This window comes from Biomphalaria glabrata, chromosome 16, assembly GCF_947242115.1.
Source record: "Biomphalaria glabrata chromosome 16, xgBioGlab47.1, whole genome shotgun sequence".
Classification (NCBI taxonomy): domain Eukaryota; kingdom Metazoa; phylum Mollusca; class Gastropoda; family Planorbidae; genus Biomphalaria; species Biomphalaria glabrata.
In genome coordinates, this window is record NC_074726.1 from 2,755,557 (window position 1) to 2,774,715 (window position 19,159).

General features: G+C 33.6%; 1 protein-coding gene across 1 annotated transcript; it reads right to left on the reverse strand.

Moving 5' to 3' along the window:
• Positions 1-2,638: 2,638 nt before the first annotated feature.
• Positions 2,639-16,995, reverse strand: LOC106069105 (serine/threonine-protein phosphatase 6 catalytic subunit). The gene is made up of 10 exons (XM_056014135.1): positions 16,877-16,995; positions 11,987-12,082; positions 11,038-11,103; positions 9,714-9,781; positions 9,062-9,135; positions 7,353-7,432; positions 5,921-6,038; positions 5,131-5,222; positions 4,951-5,008; positions 2,639-4,271 (listed from the first exon to the last, which is right to left on the reverse strand). The coding sequence occupies exons 1-10, from the start codon at positions 16,943-16,945 to the stop codon at positions 4,081-4,083; spliced, it is 912 nt and encodes a 303-aa protein (XP_055870110.1). The 5' UTR covers positions 16,946-16,995; the 3' UTR covers positions 2,639-4,080.
• Between the last annotated feature and the right edge of the window lie 2,164 nt (positions 16,996-19,159).

Genomic DNA, 19,159 nt, shown 5'->3' on the forward strand with positions numbered 1-19,159 from the left:
TCAGAACGACAGTCCAGCGCGCAAACCGCATGACCAGGCAGCCATAATAGGAATAATAGCCTAAGTCAGTGATGCCCAACCTAATTTGATCTGCGGGCCATTTTAATTTGGACACTCGTGCCGAGGGCCACATGACCGAAAAAGTACAAATACGAAAAGAAATTGACCCGAAACAATGTTATTACAAACTCTGGATCTAGTACTTACATTAATTAATGGGATATTGAAGGTTTATTTTGTTTACTCGTCGGAAAATTGCAATATGTTTCTACTTAAAATATGAGCAACATTGTAGCTAATTTTACCAACGACTCATTTTCTTGTCTCTGTTTGGTAAATATTGCCATCGATCCTCCCATTTATTAGAGTAGTTTAACAATATTTTTGTTCGCGGCTCAAACCAAGTATGCAGTCGTATTTGGTTTATAATGCGTTTTTTTTTTTACACAGCCTTAGTTACTTTAGAAAACAATTATGCTGGCTTATAATCATGTACCACAACATGTAAAGATACGTTCACCTTTCCTGGTAGATTCTCATTCAGAGTCACCTTTCATAAACATATAAATGGTGGTGGTGGGGGGGGGAGATTTTTATACACTTTGTTTTGACGTTTCGGAGGGCCGGATAAAACCACTTCGCTGGCCGGATCTGGCCCACGGGCCGTACGTTGGGCATCACTGGCCTAAGTCATTAAAAAAAAAACATGCACACACGATGTACTAATACACTCCTAGGTCATGGTAACATTCTTGTATGCTTGCCAACTTTGGATGCTAACTGCGGAATTACAGAGAAGGATCTTGGTAATGGAGGTGAGATGCTATAGAAGGAGCTTAGGATCACCTATAACGACCACATCGCCATTGAGAAAATTAAAAAAAGGGTCACATTGACCATTAGGCCCCATGATGACCAGCTTAACACTGGCAAATATAGCAAACTAAAAATTATGAGTTCCTCAGAGTTCTCAAAGACCTTTCTGCAAAGGGAAGACACTAAAGAATGGACTCAAGTCATAGCAAAAGACAGGAATGGAGAGTGCTAGTGTTGAGAACTGTTCAACAGACTAAAGGATAGGGTGAGGTGATTTTGATTTATTCGTGCTATACATTATTAGCACTAAAGATCTACATTAATACCATCAAACATACACTCACACAAAGTCAGAATGAACAAAATTAATAAACTTGTATGTCTACATGTAGGTTTGTATAAATCTTTTTCCTTTATTTCAACATGTCAATAATTCTTATCTAATACATTGCTATATTCAATGGAAAAATACAAAGAGTGGCTGAGACTGATGCTATAGTCAGTTGAACAATACAAAGAGTGGCCAAGACTGATGCTATATTCAGGGAACAATACAAAGAGTGGCCGAGACTGATGCTATATTCAGTGGAACAATACAAAGAGTGGCCGAGACTGATTTATTAGTATAAGAGCTCTTAAAAGTTCTAAACCCAAGCTCTAGAATAATTCTGTTTCTTCTTTGTTATAATCAGGAAGTATTGAATGAAATACATTGAACTGTAATTGCATAATGATATAATCAGTGTTTCAAATCTCCAGGTATTCCTGATTTACGTTAGGCATTTATAGTGCAACATAAAATACATGAAGTCAAAATTGATGTTCTCACTTATCAACAACTCTCAAAACACCAACAAAAATTGTGGAAATAAAGTGAACCTCACTTGTTTCCATACTCCTCAAACATTAACAAAAATTGTGAAACATGTTTTAAATTCTTACTGTCAGAATAACAGTAGACACGAAAAAGACCTACAGGATTTATGAAAATCATGATAGAAGAAAAATGAAAGTACAAAATTACTAATAAATATCAACCAGAAAGTTGAGTTTAACACATGGCCAAAAGTGAAGTTATTAACATTCTTAATTTCACACCAGACCATTATGTGACTCAACCAAACAGCATTTAGTCCATTCTTAACCACAGCTACACTGGAACCATCCTCATTAACGTCTGCTCAGTAATAAGGCTTGTCTTGGAGATCAATGAGGAGCTGAGTATTTCATGTTGTTACGCAGACCCAGCTGAGACCTACATATTTTGCCACAAGCTACTACAGATCAATCCTTAAATCTCTTTTACTGCAAGACCTTTCTTTCATTTCTGACCTAATTAGAATGTATCAGTGAAGCATATCACAATAGTTTTAATAGAGTCCAGTCTCTCTCTAAAAGTTCAATAAGTCAAGTTTCAAATTGAACAACATGTTTGAATCTGTTTCTATTCTCATCCAACTTGCGTGTGCAAAACAGTTGAACAAAAGAGTAGAGTGACAGTTTCAAAACTGCTGCATGCTGGTTCACTTGTTCTTATCTGCCAAGTTTAGATTCTATTCCATAATCCTTGACTGGACTGGACTTATTGTTGCCTGGGTTTACAATCCAACTTATGATTTCCTACCGATATCTGGATGAATGAACTGACACTTCTTCCTACCTTATATATATATATATAAGTGTGTACAAACAATTAGGTCAACGCAATAATATTTGTATGACAAGAATTTAATTAATTAAAAGACTTTATTCCAATGTTTTTTTTTTCAAATTTGTTCCCAGTTACACAAGCAATCAGTCACACACATACAAACAAGATGCAGATTGTTCTGTTCAATATTTTTTATTCTGTAAAGCTAAAAAAGATATTTACATTGTAACTTTTAACATGTGTGTTGGAAATTTACAACCATTTACACTTTAATAATAAGGGGGGTTAATGTCCATCAATTAAACAAAGATGGTATGTAATGCTATTGACCATCTGCTTTTGAACTACAGTCAATGTATTTCATCTGGCAAAGTCTGAGTTTAAGTCTCTGTATTTTTCTTAAATCATTGCATAAAACCATATCAAGCATTTCCTAAAGTATGAAACCAAAGTTCCACAGACAGACATTTTGTTGATGTCTTAAAAAACAAACAAGAATAAAATACAAAGTACATATTGCTCCAAATGGAATGAACTCCCTTGAAAGAAATTTTAAATTTTAAGTCAAACTTTATATACACATTTTAATTTTGTGTTTGTATTTGTGCATAAAACATCAGATTCAGTAAGTATTTAGAACTTTCCTTATGGATAATAAAGATTATTTTTATTATTTGCCTGGGACTTCTGTGTTAAATATTTTCCAAAAAAAACCCCTCTCTGTGGGACATTATTAAACTTTGATTGAAGCTATTCAATAATAATAAAAAAAAAATTCTTTTACAATTGAGCATGTACCATAAACATTAATTAGAAGTTTTTAATCCTGCAGTCTCTTAATAAAAAAAAATGCTATTAGTTTATATTCCCATGTTGGAGGTCATAGTTGAGTAAAGTGCCAGACTGAGGATCTTAAGTTCAAATCTGTTGAAAGCTGAAATCATTGTGACTTCATATAGCATGTAAGCTATATGAAAGATGTCTGTTCATTGTTCGGCCCATATGCCACTCTATTGAACCATGGGCCATCTTTACTACTTGCATAATAACAAAATATGCCGATGTTTTACTGACACATTCTTGAAATGTTGATGTTTAATGGCCAGTCAATATAATAAATCATAGTTAACAAACAGAGAAGCCTCATTCTGGATTTAATTTGATGAGCTTATAATGAACATTAGGATTTAAAACAAAAAAAAAACATGTTACAAACTTTTCAGTAGAATGTGACACTACCCTTTGGAGCTTAAAAATATACATCAATTATTGATCTGCCATTTCATTTGAAACTAGATATGGCTGTAACAAAAAAAAATACTGGTAATATCCTTATTCACAGTGATCAAGACAGTTACATCCATACTTCAATATGTTTTAAGTCTCTAATATCATAAACATTTTTTTACTCTAGCAATGTGCCAGCAGAAGACCAAACTTTTATTAGCCCCTGAAGGCAGGTACAGAATCAGATTAAGTTGACTAAGCCTGATATTTTTTTGTATTTAAAGTATCTAAACCAAATTTTAAGTATCAATGTTTTGGAATTTATTTTTAGCCTTTCTTGAAAATACAATAAATATTAAAGAACATTAAAAACATAATAACAATATCTATAAAAAGTAAGGTGTTTGATTCCTCGGGGGGATAACCCTTTCACTGTCTGGAACAGCTCGGAACAGCTTGGCTTCTCTGTGGTCAGGGTCGGAGAAAGACAGGACAGCAGCAATGTTACCGCAGCGATAGCAATAGTTGGGTGCTGACCAAACAGTGACCAGCTTTTCATCAAACATGAACTTGTAACCTGAGAAGAGAGTGAGTAAATATTGATTGAGTCAGTGGAACTAAACATTGAAGGATTCAGTCAATCGGGAAAATGTTGAACAAGAAAGCCAATGGGAATATATTCAAGTGATAAACAAGAAAGTCAATGGGAAAATATTCAAGTGATAAACAAGAAAGCCAATGGGAATATATTCAAGTGATAAACAAGAAAGCCAATGGGAATATATTCAAGTGATAAACAAGAAAGTCAATGTGGAAATGTTTAAAAAAAATGAAATGGTTTTCACTAATAGAGATCATTGTGAATTAGTTCAGATAGATAGGGATGTTTACATTTTTACTGTATGTAAATTGAAGTAACTTGGTCCTAAGGAGAGACACTGTTAGCATGAACATTAAGGATGTTGTTTGTATGTGCCCTATAGTTAATTGAATGAGTAACTATGCTAATGAACTGGTAGACCTAAAATGTATTTGAACTCTTGTATCTTAGAGTTAGAGGTTTGGAGTGAGTGTTGGACATTAAATACTATGTGCATGTTCGTGTCATAATAAAGCTGTTCAAAGAGTTACAGAGTTTTCTTGGCTGTTTGTTCAAGAATAAATTCAAAGAACTTATTAATTGAATGATAATCTGCTTTTATAGATGTCTGAAAAACAAACAAACAAACCAACTAGATTTTAAAACTAATTCTAACCTTCATTTACTAATTGATGTGCCCGACATATCAACTTTAAACTGTTCAGTGTTACAAACTGTAGAAAAAAAAATTCATTTATTAATTTGATTTCACATGCTCAGCAGAAGATAAAGGACTAAAACAATTAACTTTCTAGAAACAAAACTAATTTTTCAAGACGTATATATTCATACTTACCTCATTTGTGACCTTTGCTCCAAACAACCAACCAGCTCCACGAGGGCTCATGGCCCACGAGTCAACATCTTCCGGGTCTGACCAAACCAAGTCTGTGAATGACAACCAGAGAGGTCTATTTGATTTAGTCAATACGAAACAAAGTTTTCACAAGCAGTGTCCACATTTTGACTTCTCAAGTTGATAAAGAAATTAAAATTGGTCAAACCCTATGAAATGTGAAAAGCCTTCAGATTCACATAGACAGAAAAACTGAAGCATGACAAGAACAGAAATCTATGCACAGTGAAAATATATTGGTACTAGGTAACCTAAGGACATGCCTTACCATGGATCTTAAAATTTAACTGCTTTCAATTTATACATGCTTTCCTTAACTCTATGGAATTTTTGCCACAAATCTATTTATTTTGGATTATTATTAATTGATAACTTCTTGAGTAAGGGATTTCTATTTTACGTTTCTTTGATGTGAGACTAAGGTCTTATAACATAAACATGTAATAAAAGGGACAAAAGTTTTGAGAAGAATAGAAAGACAGAGAAAGCGATGGGAAGACAACATAAAAGAATGTCACTGAAAGAGATGAAATGAGAAGAATGAGATCATTTCTATTCTCAGAAACTTTCAACAAAAGGTTTGGACATATTTGCAATCCAGCTAACCTCACTTCTATAAAATATTATTTTAAACTATTTAAACCGCTGACATGATGAGAACTTTAAGGTTACAGTCAACAAAGAAAGTGTGTTCCTATTCAAGTTCACTGACCAGAACAGAAGAACTTACCACAGAAAGCACCTTTGTGAGGTATCTCTTGATTTCTTTCTATGGTTCTAATTTGATCAATGGTCTTGATGTCTGGAGACAGTCCCCCATGCACACACAATATCACTTCATCAATAATCTGGAAGTAATTTTTATTCTATACAATCTCGCAAATCATTTATGCATCTGAACTTATTCCTATGTAAAGCAAGTCTGTATTATATTCTTTTTTATTCAAAGAAATTCCTACCAGAAGATAAAACTAAAAATGTTATTAAATCTTAGTTAGACCAATAGTAGGTCATGAGTTCTCTGTTTAAGGATCCATCAACTCAAGATGGAATGCTCTTGACAGAATTATCCAGGCAAAATAATGAATTACTAGATTTTAATTTCTAATTAAACACATATGAAACAATCTTTTTTTAAAAGAATTTCTGCAATTTATAAGATAAAAAGCAACTTTAAGTCATGTTCTTCCAAGTCTCAGTGCTCCACTGGTCCCAGACTCTATATTGTTATCTGCCACTAAAAGACTAGCTAGAAGGTTTGAACGGGAGCCCTTCTATGATGTCAACATTGCTCCCAGCTTGCCCAACTATTGTTTTAACAGACAGGTCACAAGCAGATGGCAACTAATGCAATATTTTCTTGGCTTGCCACTTTTCCATAATGTACGGTACTCCACTTAATACTTAATTTTTTTGTGTTTTTTTGGTTACAAAACAACACCAGATTTCTTCCTAAGTATTAAAAAAATGACAATCTTATTTCAGCTGCTGTTACTTTGGCCTGAAATACTTCCCTTGTAATAATTAAACTTCAGTTAATGATTGTACTAACAGGAAAATGATATAAATACTGTTGAGAAAGCCAGGCTCTAGATAAAGAAAACCAAAACTGATCTAGATTTGCTTATTCTATAAGCCAATTCAATTGTAATAATTTTGGACTTTATGGCTATAAAATTAGAGGATTATTAGTCTGGTTGTCTCCTTTTTTTGTTATGTTTCCAAACTGTTCATATTGATCAGTGTGCCTCCTAGCCTTATTTTCATGATGAGATTGAGACTTTTTTCAGTGTAACTTGTTTTTGTCCAATAGTGCTACAGATAAATAAGCGTATAATAAAAGAAAACAAGTCCTAGAAATTGAATTTAAAAGACAATAAATGTTGGAGTTAGTCTCAGCTAATAACATTTGATGAAACAGATATTGTTGCTGAATCTACTACTACTCTTAAGATCCGAGCTAACCGACTGTCTGTTGCATGCCAGAAGTTTGATAAATATTTATCAAAGCACAACCAAAATACTAGTACGAAAAGTAACAGTGCAAAAGAACACTCAATAATAAAAATATAAATAATTGCTTGACAGAAATTAGGCTATTTACCAAAAGTCATCAGCATAAATCTACATAAACTAACAAACAAATCATTGGAATAACTTACAGCTGCTATGGTGAGAAGATCAAAGACACGACAACAATATCTCCAGGCATTAGCGTTGCCATACTTTGACTGGCATTCATCTGTGAAGTAACATGAATATGTACATAGCAAACACAAAAAAGCACCTTAAACTTTGGTTAAAGAGTTACAAAAAATTTAACTAACTTGTTGAAACAAAATAACTCTGTTGCCTGTTTCAAAGAGGATGACATTTTAAAGTCATCACAGCAGGCCAAAAATTAGCAAATAGACTTTTAAGTTTATCTAAAAAATGTAAATAATGTTTTAAAATATTATGATGTAAACAAAATATTATAGCGAATTCAACATATCTATCACACTGCCATTTTGTTTCCAAGATTTACAGTGGTGCTGGAAAATAAGAGAATTTTATTTTTAGACAGCATTGTCATAAAAGTCTGGCTATGTTTTTGGTCAGGCCTTGACCATGAAGAATGGCATGAAAACTAATCCTGGAGCGCTGATCTACACAAAAGCCAGTGTTTATTCAGAGTTTTAAAAAGGTCTCACAAACATTCATCAGCAAAAACACTTCATCTTTTTCTTAACAAGCAGAATAAAGGTCAACTGAAAGGAACATGGAAATCAAGAATAATTTAAATTGTAAACGTTTTCTTGTGATGATTTGAATGTCTTTCAATATGTGGAAACTCAGACATATAAATGTATGTATGCAACTTTACATTTGCTATGGAGTTGATTCTAGTCTCTGAGAATAAAAGTGACTAAAGAAACAACAGGCTGGGTCTCCTTAGTTACATTGAGTTGAAATAAGTAGACTTTCATTGTCAATACAGTCCCTTGCACATTGAATCAACACATTAACACATTTCAGTTTTTATATTCTTGTAGTACAGCAGTTCTCAACCTTTTATGCTCGGCGACCCCTTTTTAAAATCCACCACTCTGCCGCGACCCCCCCCCACACACACACAGATACAGCAATAGAAGAGTAGACAATTTTCGATGGTCTTAGGCGACGCCTGGCAAATCGTCATTCGACCCTCAAGGGGGGTCGCGACCCACAGGTTGAGAACCCCTGTTGTAGTAGAAGGGAAAAAGGAGGGGGGGGGGGGCAGCTTTCAGACCTTGCTATCTATAGATGCAACTGATATAAAGTTCATTTGTTTCAATGGTAAATGATTAACAAAGGAGTCAAGTGGCAAGCACGAGCAACTGCCTATTTTTCATCAATGTCTGTAAGGTAACCATTAGACTTGGGTGGACTCAGGGGTCCCACAAATACAAAAGTTCAAAATCCTTATCTCCAAAGGGATTCAAAATCAATATTCCTTCCACTCAATTCGGAAGTCAAGTGCCTTAAATAAATAAATAAATGATTCTTTTTATATAGCACTACTTCCACGCCTATAGCATGCTCAGAGTGCTACGGTCCAATCTCGTTTGTCAAACCTCAAGCCCCATTCATTGGTAGCTAAGCCAAGTTCAAGCCTATTTAGCCTCTTGACAACGTTTCCCTTACCATCGAGCCATAATGGACTCTAGTTTTCTAGACATTTATATAGACAACATTAATCCATTCTGTCACTCCCATGTCATTGAAAGATATTCACTTTCATGCCAATGAAAGATACATTCACTCTCATGTCAATAAAATATACATTGAAAGCTGATGAAGATAAATATAAATACTTCTAACCCAGACAGCAATGTGTTTAAAAACTTACCATAGAATCCATAGATCTGTGTTATCTGACGACTCTCATGATTACCTCTGAGTAAGACAATCTTGTCTGGCCACCTGGAAGTGCAAAGCAAATATATGAATACAACTGGTCTAAGTATCTGTTTTGTTTCACAGCCTTCTCTTGCTATTAGCACTGCATTGACAAGACATTATACAAGCACAGGTAATGACATTTGCATAGCACTGCATTACAAGACATTCTATTGGATCATTCATTTGGACAGCATTAAAGAGTAACTTATTTATATCATGATTTTTTTTTTTTTTTTTTTTACAAATATTCTTTAAGAATTGTATTACATCCTAGTCCAAAACACAAGGATTTAAAAACTGACTATCAAGATGACAGCCAAAGAGCACTTATCACAAAACCCTGCAGCAACGAATGGAAAAGTAACTCATTCCTATCAAAAATCAACTTATGAACAACTCATTTGTGTCTAGAAGTGTAACTTATGCAACACATTAAATGAGCTCATTCATATCTGACTCCCATATTAATCAATGGCCCATCACTACCCTGGGGAATCTCCTTTGTACACTGCAGCATTTCTTTGAAATAATTATAGGACTAGAACTTCAATTCTTCTACTGGTTATTTTTATGCAGATCACAATAGTAAAAAAGCTTACTTGGCTTTCAGTGTGAGTAGAAGTGTGAAGGTTTCTAGACTAAAGTATCCTCGGTCTACAAAATCACCCTGAAAACAAACATTAACAAAAAAATGATGCATCTATAGCAATAAAGGACTCAGCAAAGATGTGTTGTGGCCAACTTAGTCTACAGATTTTCTATCAATAGGATAAATCAAACAGAGAGATAATGCTAACATAAAGTAAGAAGATACAGTTCTGATTTTAAAACATTATAAAGGGAGCAAATTGTCATGGGCAAGAATTTCATAATATAATAGTTGTAATAAGGAATGACAATATAGACATTCACACGTATAAAATATTAGGTTTTATGTAATAAATTAGGCCTAGTAATTTTTTTTTTACATTTTTAAACTGAGCTTTTAAACCAGGTGGTCTCTGGTTCAAATCTCTGTGAAGACTGGGATTTTTAGGAACCCTTTAGTGCACCCAACTCTATTGAGTACCTGACATTAGTTGGGGAAAATAAAAACAGTTTGTTGCTGTGCTAGCCACATGGTACACTTCAACTTGTTAACTGAGGGCCAAAGACGCAGATGACCTTAACATCATTTCCCCTACAGATGGTCAGGTCTGAAAGGGGTAGTTCACTTTTATATTTTCTATTAAACTGAAAAATTGTTCTAGTTTTCTGTAGAGATCAACAAAAAGAAATCTGGATTTAAGAAATATCCGGGATATACAAAGTTCTGATATTTCCAACCAATATTGTCTTTAAAAATGTCTTCAGAGAGAGAATTATAATTGGTAATGTCCTAACTAATTCTAGAGGGATATTTGATGAACAAATTAAAGCCCATACAATGCTGCAATGTAAATCTGACTCCTAGATCTAAGAAAGAAATATTTTCTTGTTGAATTCCTTTTCAAACATATAAAAAACAATTTTGCAAGCAATTATTTTCAAAAAACAGTGTTTTAAAACTGGATGGATCTTAGTAACTGCACTCTAACTTAACTTAGCCCTTATCACCTTATACTAACTGCCCCACATGTGTGTGCTCCTACAAGCTATGCCCCACACCTCTTTTTCTTAGCTCTACGTCTAATAAAAAATCAAGTTTTTTTTCCTATCAATCCAATTCCCACTAATTATTGCATTCTAGCACAAACCTTTTGCAGGACAGAACAGGATGACTGGACAGGGTTCAAACCCAGGACCAATACAAAAGTCTGGAGCATACACCATATGATTTTGAATCATTAATGTTGTTTGTAATTTTTAAAAGAAAACAGAATAGTCTCTCTCTAATAAAAAGTAACTTAACATAATTGACATAAACCAATTATCATAGCTTACCATAAAAACATAATTAGTATCGGGCATCTCTCCTCCAGTTCTGAATAGTTCCATTAAATCATAAAACTGAAAGAAAAATAATTAAGTCATAAGAAGAAGAAACAGAGAGAAAGGGTGGTACTGCTAATTTGTCAATGAGGGTGGATATAGGGGATGATGATACTTTTCTAGACTCATCTTGGAGCCCTCGTTAGGGGAGACAGCTAGGCTAATGGGAAAGGAAACATTTCCTCCTAACGGCTTTCAAATCATGTTGCAGCAAACAAGCACTGCACATGGAAAAGAGTTGTAAGAAAGGTTAAGCTAAACTGTCTCATAAGCCACACTATTACTCATGGGGACAGTTCACTATGGTGACTGCTCTTTCACAGTTAGTGGCAGTACAGAATAGGAATAGGGAGGACCCTCTCATGTGCTCAGTTGTTTGTCTTATTGGGATGGGAGAACCTAGAAGTTGTGTCTTACAACAACATCAGATGAGATTAAATGATCATCTAGTTGATAAGGGATCTCCGAACAGAGGATTCTGTGAAGAGCCAATCCTAACCCCAACCGTTGAGTAAAATCCTTTCCTTAGGTCAAGGGTCATGAAAGGGGGGGGGGGGGAAGCTTAAACCTTAATGGACTTTCTACAGATAATATGGGGGAAAGAGGGTACAAAAGAACCAAATCAATCACCCTAGCAAGCAGGGAAAAAAAAAAAGAACTTACAAGTAGTTAGTCCAGTTATTTTTTTTATTATTTCAATAAATCATCTAATAAATTAAATATTAGCTACAAATAGTAATACATCAAAGAGGTCATAACAAAAAAAAAAAGGTTATTGGAAAAGAAATGGTATTTTTGTGCTACACAAAAGCAATTTTTAAAAAATAATATCATGTAAGTTATGAAGATAGCAGCATCTTCACACAAAGCAAAGTGGATTCTAGAATCCAAGTCTTCTTACCTGACCATGGATGTCTCCACAGACAGTCACAGGTGTCTGAACAGGTTGTACATTGGACTCCTCCAACAGCAGCTCACACACCATGTCACACAGTTTCTACAACAACAACAACAACATTCACAGAATTGTCAAAACTGTTTCTCAGTTTGTTATTAAGCACGATGATCAGGTTTAAAAAAAAAAAAAACTAGATCTAGATGTTTTATACATAAATATACTTTTACTTTGTGACATATTTTTCTGTTAATAATATTGTGACTTTGTGAGAGTCATGGATTATTGGACATAGCTTCTGTCAGTGATGGATTTTTTTCATTTTTAGGGGTATTTTCAACCTAATTTTGTTTTTTAATGTTTCAAAAAAAAAAATTGTTGCTGCTTCTGTTTTTTTTCCCTGTATTCTTGGGGATTAAAAATAAAATTATATAGATTTTTATAATATGTCAATAATAGCCAGTTTGAAATTGATTTAAAACATTTTTTTTAAACGCCAGAAAATGGCTTAAAGTTTCTACTTAACCTTCTTAAGACAACACTGACGATCTATCACCTAAGGCTATTTGGCAAAAAAGATGAAGCGGACAATCTATTGGCTGCGATGTTTCCAACCACAATATTGGCTAACCAGTGTTTGTATCAGCCAACCAGATTGGTTCTTACTATTTTTACACATATGGCAGCTTTCTTATTTGTTTGTATTAGATTTTTTTAAGTTAGCTAGTGAAAGGTGAAAATTTTAACAGGTCAGACGGTGATATTGATAAAAGCAAACTAATTGCCTCTGATTTTATTTACAAACTCTGATAGCCCTAATAAAAATCAGGGCAGTATTGAGGAAAGCTTTAGATCTAAATCTAAGTTTACACTAATACTAGATCTAGTGTTGACTATGTCTATTCAGGGTAACATGGTTTATAGAGTTACGGGTGAGGAGCTGGATAGAGAAGACCCATTTGAGCCCAATGGAATTAGCGCTCTGCAGACTTTTTTTTTTTACTATCAATTTAGTTCAAATGTTTGTCAGGGAGACTAATAAATATGATGCCAACTTTCTGACCAACAAATAGCTCACAAGAAGATCCCTTGGTCATAAACGGGTGGGTGTCACTGTGGCCATAATAAAGGTGTTTGTTTCCTTGGTACCTGGGAAGGGGGGGGGGGGGGAAGGTAGTAAATTAATGTGACAGAAGTGTCTCCATAGGCGGCATGGGTCGCCTTGTTTCTTCAAACACAAGTATTATGACTCATTCAGGCCTAAAACTTCTTAAAAAAACTCTTTTTAAATTCTGTTCTGTTTTGAAAAAATTTGTTGGAAATTTTTGCACATTACTTAGACCTATATTTTATCCAAACTAGCTTGGCTTATTTTAATAAATTGTAATAGATCTATTTCAGATAAGATTGCATTAGTCTCATTAGATGATTAGACATTAGTTAATTCATTTGTCTTCAAATAAAATTGGGTATACCTAAAATTGAACTTCAATAGAAATAATGGCTTTCAAGATATAGAATAGATTTAGATATAGATCTAGTTTTGTGTATGTACATTAACTCATTGGGTGCGGAGCGTCTTTCCCAGAGACGGTCTGACTACCCTAAATGCACGGAACGTCTCTGGGAAAGACACTTGTACCCTACCTTAGTTTCATTGCGTTTTTTAATCTAAATTTTTAACTAACAATGCTAGAACTATTTTCTCTCTATAAAAGAGTTCTTTATCCTATGTTTACATAGCAATAACAAGCTTTTAGCCTTATTTAGACTTTATTTGAATTTTATTTTTTACGATTTTTTATTTGTAAAAAATGGCGCCTTGGCTACAGTAGTCCAAGACACACCCACAATGTTTACTACTGAAGAAACTTTATAATTATTCTATAATTTATCACAAATAGATAGTGATTTTGATCGAGATTAGATCCAGTAAGTTTAGATTTAGTGTAGGATAATTTATTATAATATAAATAATAAATCTAGATTTGTATTTATTATATAATATATATAATATTTAGATCTAGAACAAGTATTGTCATAAGGTGTAAAGTGTGGATCGAGATTAACTAGACCTAAGCTATTGTCTCTAGATCTAAGCCTAGAACAAATAAAAAGAACAGATATATTAGATCTTCATCCAATAATCATCCACTGTGGGCATTTTTTGCCCATTTTAGATTTTTTTTCTCTCTATTGTTTATCTGCAAAAATCAACGTCATGGCTAGGCTAGTCCAGGACACACCCACAATGTTTACTAGAGAAGAGAAGAAACTTTATAATATTTCTTAGAATTTCTATAATAGTGATATAAGTGATAATGAAGATTTAGATAGATACAGTAGGTCTAGATTTAGCAACAGACTTGGATATTATTAGTATTTACTATTTAGATCCAGATCTAGTATTGTCTAAGGGTGGCTAAGGCTAGGTCTGGAATGTAGATCAAGATTGACTAGATCTAAGCTTTTATCTCTACATCTAGCTAGATCTCTAGATCTAAGGCGACTATGACTAATGTATATAAATATGTCGAAACTGATACTGGTTTTGTTTTTCAGGATGATGATGAAGTATCATTTGCAACCATTTTTTTTTACTGAGGGGGTGGGGTCTGGGGAGGTTAATTAACAGGCATAAATGTTTTAAGAAATTAGTTTTTATTTTATTTTTCAAATGTTCTATAAAAATACTTTACTTTGTGACACATTTTTCTGTTAATAATACTGTGAATTTGTGAAATTCATGGATTTTTAGACATATCTTCTGTTAGTGATGAATTTTTCATTATTAGGGGTAAGTGTGTTTGACCTCATTTTTTCAAGTTAAATAATTGTCTGTTGCTTCTGATTTTAATTTTTTTGAATTCCTCTATTCTTGGGCAATAAAATTGATATCTACTATGTCAATAATAGCTAATTTGAAATTAGTCAAAAAAATGGTCCTAAAAGTAGAATGTTGAAAGCTCAATCTGTTTTCCGCCATAATTGAAAACAACAGAAATGGTAGATCTACACCCACTAATTATCCATGCTAGGCATTTTTTGCTTATTATTTTGTTAGCATTTTTTTAGTATTGTTTATTTGTAAAAATCATCATCGCCAAGGCTTTCAATTTGTTCATATTGCACTCTGACTTGTAAGTAAAATAAATACTGGTAAATAAAAGTGAAATAAAAAATTATTCTACATTCATTATTTATCACAAATGAACAGTAATAATGAAAATCTAGGTCTAGATCTTAGGTAAACTGAATTAGAATTGGTGTTGTCCTTCGTCTATTTTGAGATCTACGCTTGGATCTCTTGCTAGCCTATATCTTGCACTGGTGTGGTATTAGAATCAAAGATGTCTTAGGCAATTAAAAGTAAGAGAAATATAGATTCTAAATCCCATTGATTCACATGTACATAATATTTCAATACATTTGATTGATAGTTTTTGTGCTGGTATCTATTGCTATTGCTAGTCATAAAAAGTGCAATAACTTTCCCTTTTTGGCTGACTAGAACGTCAGGTAAAATTAATAATATAATCAGTAATTCATCATATTTTATTGACTGTTTTATGACTATTCTTTTTGATAAAGCTGTAAGTATTCTAATATGCTGTTTCAACAGTAATGCAAAGATGAAAATCTAGATTTAGGTCTCACAAGTAATAAGTCTAAGGCATCCATTTTGTTTGTTATAAATATAATGTCATATTATTTAGATTATAATTTGTATCTTATATTTAAATAAAAAGTTGTTTACATTTTCAAACTCTCCATTCATTTACCTTTAATTTGATACCAAAAATTTTACTATAGCTTCATTAGTACTTATCTTATCTTATATAATACAGAAGTTACTTCAAAAAAGAAGATGATTACGTCCTACGCGTCATGCATTTAGTCATGCATATTAACCAATGACTTAAATTCTGCCAAGTCACTGGTTTTCCTGGCTAGCTCAGGCAACCCATTCCATGCTCTAATAGCACTAGGGAAGAAGGAGTATTTGTACCAATTTGTTCTAGCATATGGGACGAGGAATGTGCCTTTATCTTTGTGTCTTTCAGAGTATTTTATTAAATTTTGTTTTTGTATTTGAAGATTATGGTTCAGTGTTTTATGTATTATTGCTACTTTACTTTTGAGCCTTCTGTCCTGAAGGCTTTCTAAATTTAGTGATTTTACAAAAGGTGTTACTCTAGTCAAATGTGAATATTCGTTTGTTATGAATCGCACTGCTCTATTTTGTGTCTGTTCTAGTTTCTTAATGTTTTCTTGAGTTGAGGGGTCCCAAACAGAGGATGCATATTCTATTATTGGCCTAACCAAGGTTAAATAACATTTTAGTTTTATTTTCTTATTTGATTTATAGAAATTTCTTTTAATAAATCCTAATGCTTTGTTTGATTTTTTTGTAGTTTCATCAATATGTGGATTCCATGACAGTTTTACAAATGTTTGTTTTTGTCATATTATTATTAGGAAGAAAAAAAAGTTTTTCTAAAAAAAGTAGCATTTTTTTTACAAAATTTGAAAATAACACAATAACACCACACTCAATGAGTTAATTAGTTTATTTGTTAGGAACTTTTTGGAAGAGAAGTGCTTAGCCTGGAAATATTTATGTATAATGTCTTGAGTCGAACAGTCAGTAGACACTATATAGAGAGAAGAGTAGACTTTGAAGTCTTTTGAGTTGAGTCTCTCAAGTCAGAGAGTGAATCTGAGAAGTGACTAGATCTACTAACTAACTACTAAGTGAGTCGAGACGTCTCTCACACTCTGTTTGGCCTGTAGTCTAGATCTACATATAGATTCTAGGACTTTCTAAAGCATATGTTTAGATCTAAATCTTTGGCCTAGATCTATTAGGTGCATTTATAATCTATACCTACTTACTTTTAAATCATTTTCGGGTAAATATTTGCACTGCTTTGCTACTTCTATCCAATGATCAATGTCCGCCATTTTCCATTCGTTCGTATGATTTCACTCCCCTAGCCCCTTTCATAATCCCCGCTAGACTTCCTTGTTTGCATTTAGCCCAAAATAAAATGGTCCAGTCAAATCTTTTTTAAAAATTCTTATAAACAAAGCCTACAATTGTTGTGAAGTCATATAATTTGTCTTTCTTACGCGACAAATAGTATTTAAGTAAACAAAAAATAATCATTAATTACCATTGCTTTATGAAGATAAATAACAGTACTTTCTTTTAATACGCCAGACTACTGCAGTCCTCATTAATCTTCCGACTCGAAGACAAGCCTTAAAATTATTATATTATAAAATAAAATATTATAAAATAAAATATTATAACTAATTTCAGTATTAAATGATTTTTTAAATCTAAAATATGTCTAGGTCTATATATTTCTTCTCTTTATAGCTAGACAGATCTATTTAAAACGAGATTTTCATTGAATGAAAGCTCTATAGTAGAAAGTAATCATCTTCTTTTTTGAAGCAATGCCAGTATTTTATGAGAGAAGACAGTGTACCTCAACATAATAGAAACTATGTAAATATTGACACGGTGCAAAATAGAGCAATATGGGATTTACAACAAACGACTTTTCACATTTAATTAGAGTAAACTAGTAAAATCACAAAATTTAGAGAACAGTAGGCTAAAAAAAGTAAATAATGCTTTAAAAAAAACTATAGCTGAACAATGACATACAAATACATTAGAAACCCGACCGGATAAAATACTCAGAAAGACACAAATATAAAGGCAAGTAGCCTGCAGTTCTTATTTCATACAGATTCTATATGCTAGGGCAAATTCTTACTAGTGTTTTATCTTCCTTAGGGTCATATGTATGGTAGGCTACGGATTGCCTGAAACAGAGTTTACGTCTCTAATTAACATGCACAACTGTATTAGCACATGGATACGTGTAGGACATAATTATCTTCTCTTCTAAATGAACGTCTGTTCCCTATAAACATGCCCATTATGGCCCAGTATCAGTTTTAATTAGGGTTATCCCCATTTGCCCTAATTGCAGCCCTAAATAGCCCAAATGGCACCCTAATGGGCGCAGGTACCGTTACTTATAAGAGAAAAGGAGTTGTTTTTTACCACGCCATGGCCGATCCGAGAGTGTTGGAGATCGAGTCCGTACGTTTCCATCCAGTATAGGCCTACTGTATAGGCCTACTATATACTGTATAAGCGCTATTTATGGTTTTACTGAGTTATTGCTAAATAAATAAAATTAAAAAGTCAAGTGTCGCTGTATTAGTCTAACTAAGAGTAAAAAGAAAGTTTCATCTTTTAGCAGGCATTGCTTTGATTTATATAATTACGCATTTAAATATAAATCTAGATTTTGACGTTGTTTAAAATAGCCTACTGTTCAATTAAAAATAGCAGAAAATATGTGAAGATAGTAGAGTCCCTACTAATAGTAGGCCTATTAAGGAGGGGAGGGGGGAGAATTTGAAAATCCCCCCGGGCCTCCACTTGAAGGGGCCCCCAAATGAAGAGGTTTTTTTTTTTACATTAAATATTAAATATTACGCAAAATGCAGGGGCCCCCAAAGAGGTCAAGCCCACTTGACCAAATGCTGGCCCTAGCTACGCCTCTGCTACATGTCCATAATCAATATGCTTTTGGGCTATTCCAGACACAAAGACGCTTATGAGTCAGATTGATTTCATTTTGAATAGGGTTATCAGACGTCCGGCAAAAGAAGGACATGTCCATCTTTAGAGGTCATGCCCTCCGTCCGGCAGGCATTGGCCTAAAATGTAAAAATGTTCGCTAGTACTCTGTTGATTATTTTAATAACGCATAATTAAACAATAAAATTCCGTTCTTCATATTCTTCTACAGTAAGCTACTAACTCGGTTATAGATGAAAAAATTGTCATGTAATCGATGTTCAGTTGTTTGACCTTGCATTACTGCATCCTGAAATCATTTAGCCTACAAGACAGCCAACGCATAATATTTCGCCTCAGAACCGGACACAACAGAATGAGACAACATATATCTTCCGGACGCTTAAAGTCGGGACTAGCGAAACCTACCCTTGTGAAGCATCGCCAGAGAATGATGACCATGTCCTTCAAAGCTGCACACACTCTTATCAAAAGGCCCGAACAAGACTCTGGCGCCGAAACTATACGGAGAACTGCCTGGTCTGGAAACCACTGTGCTGTTATATATG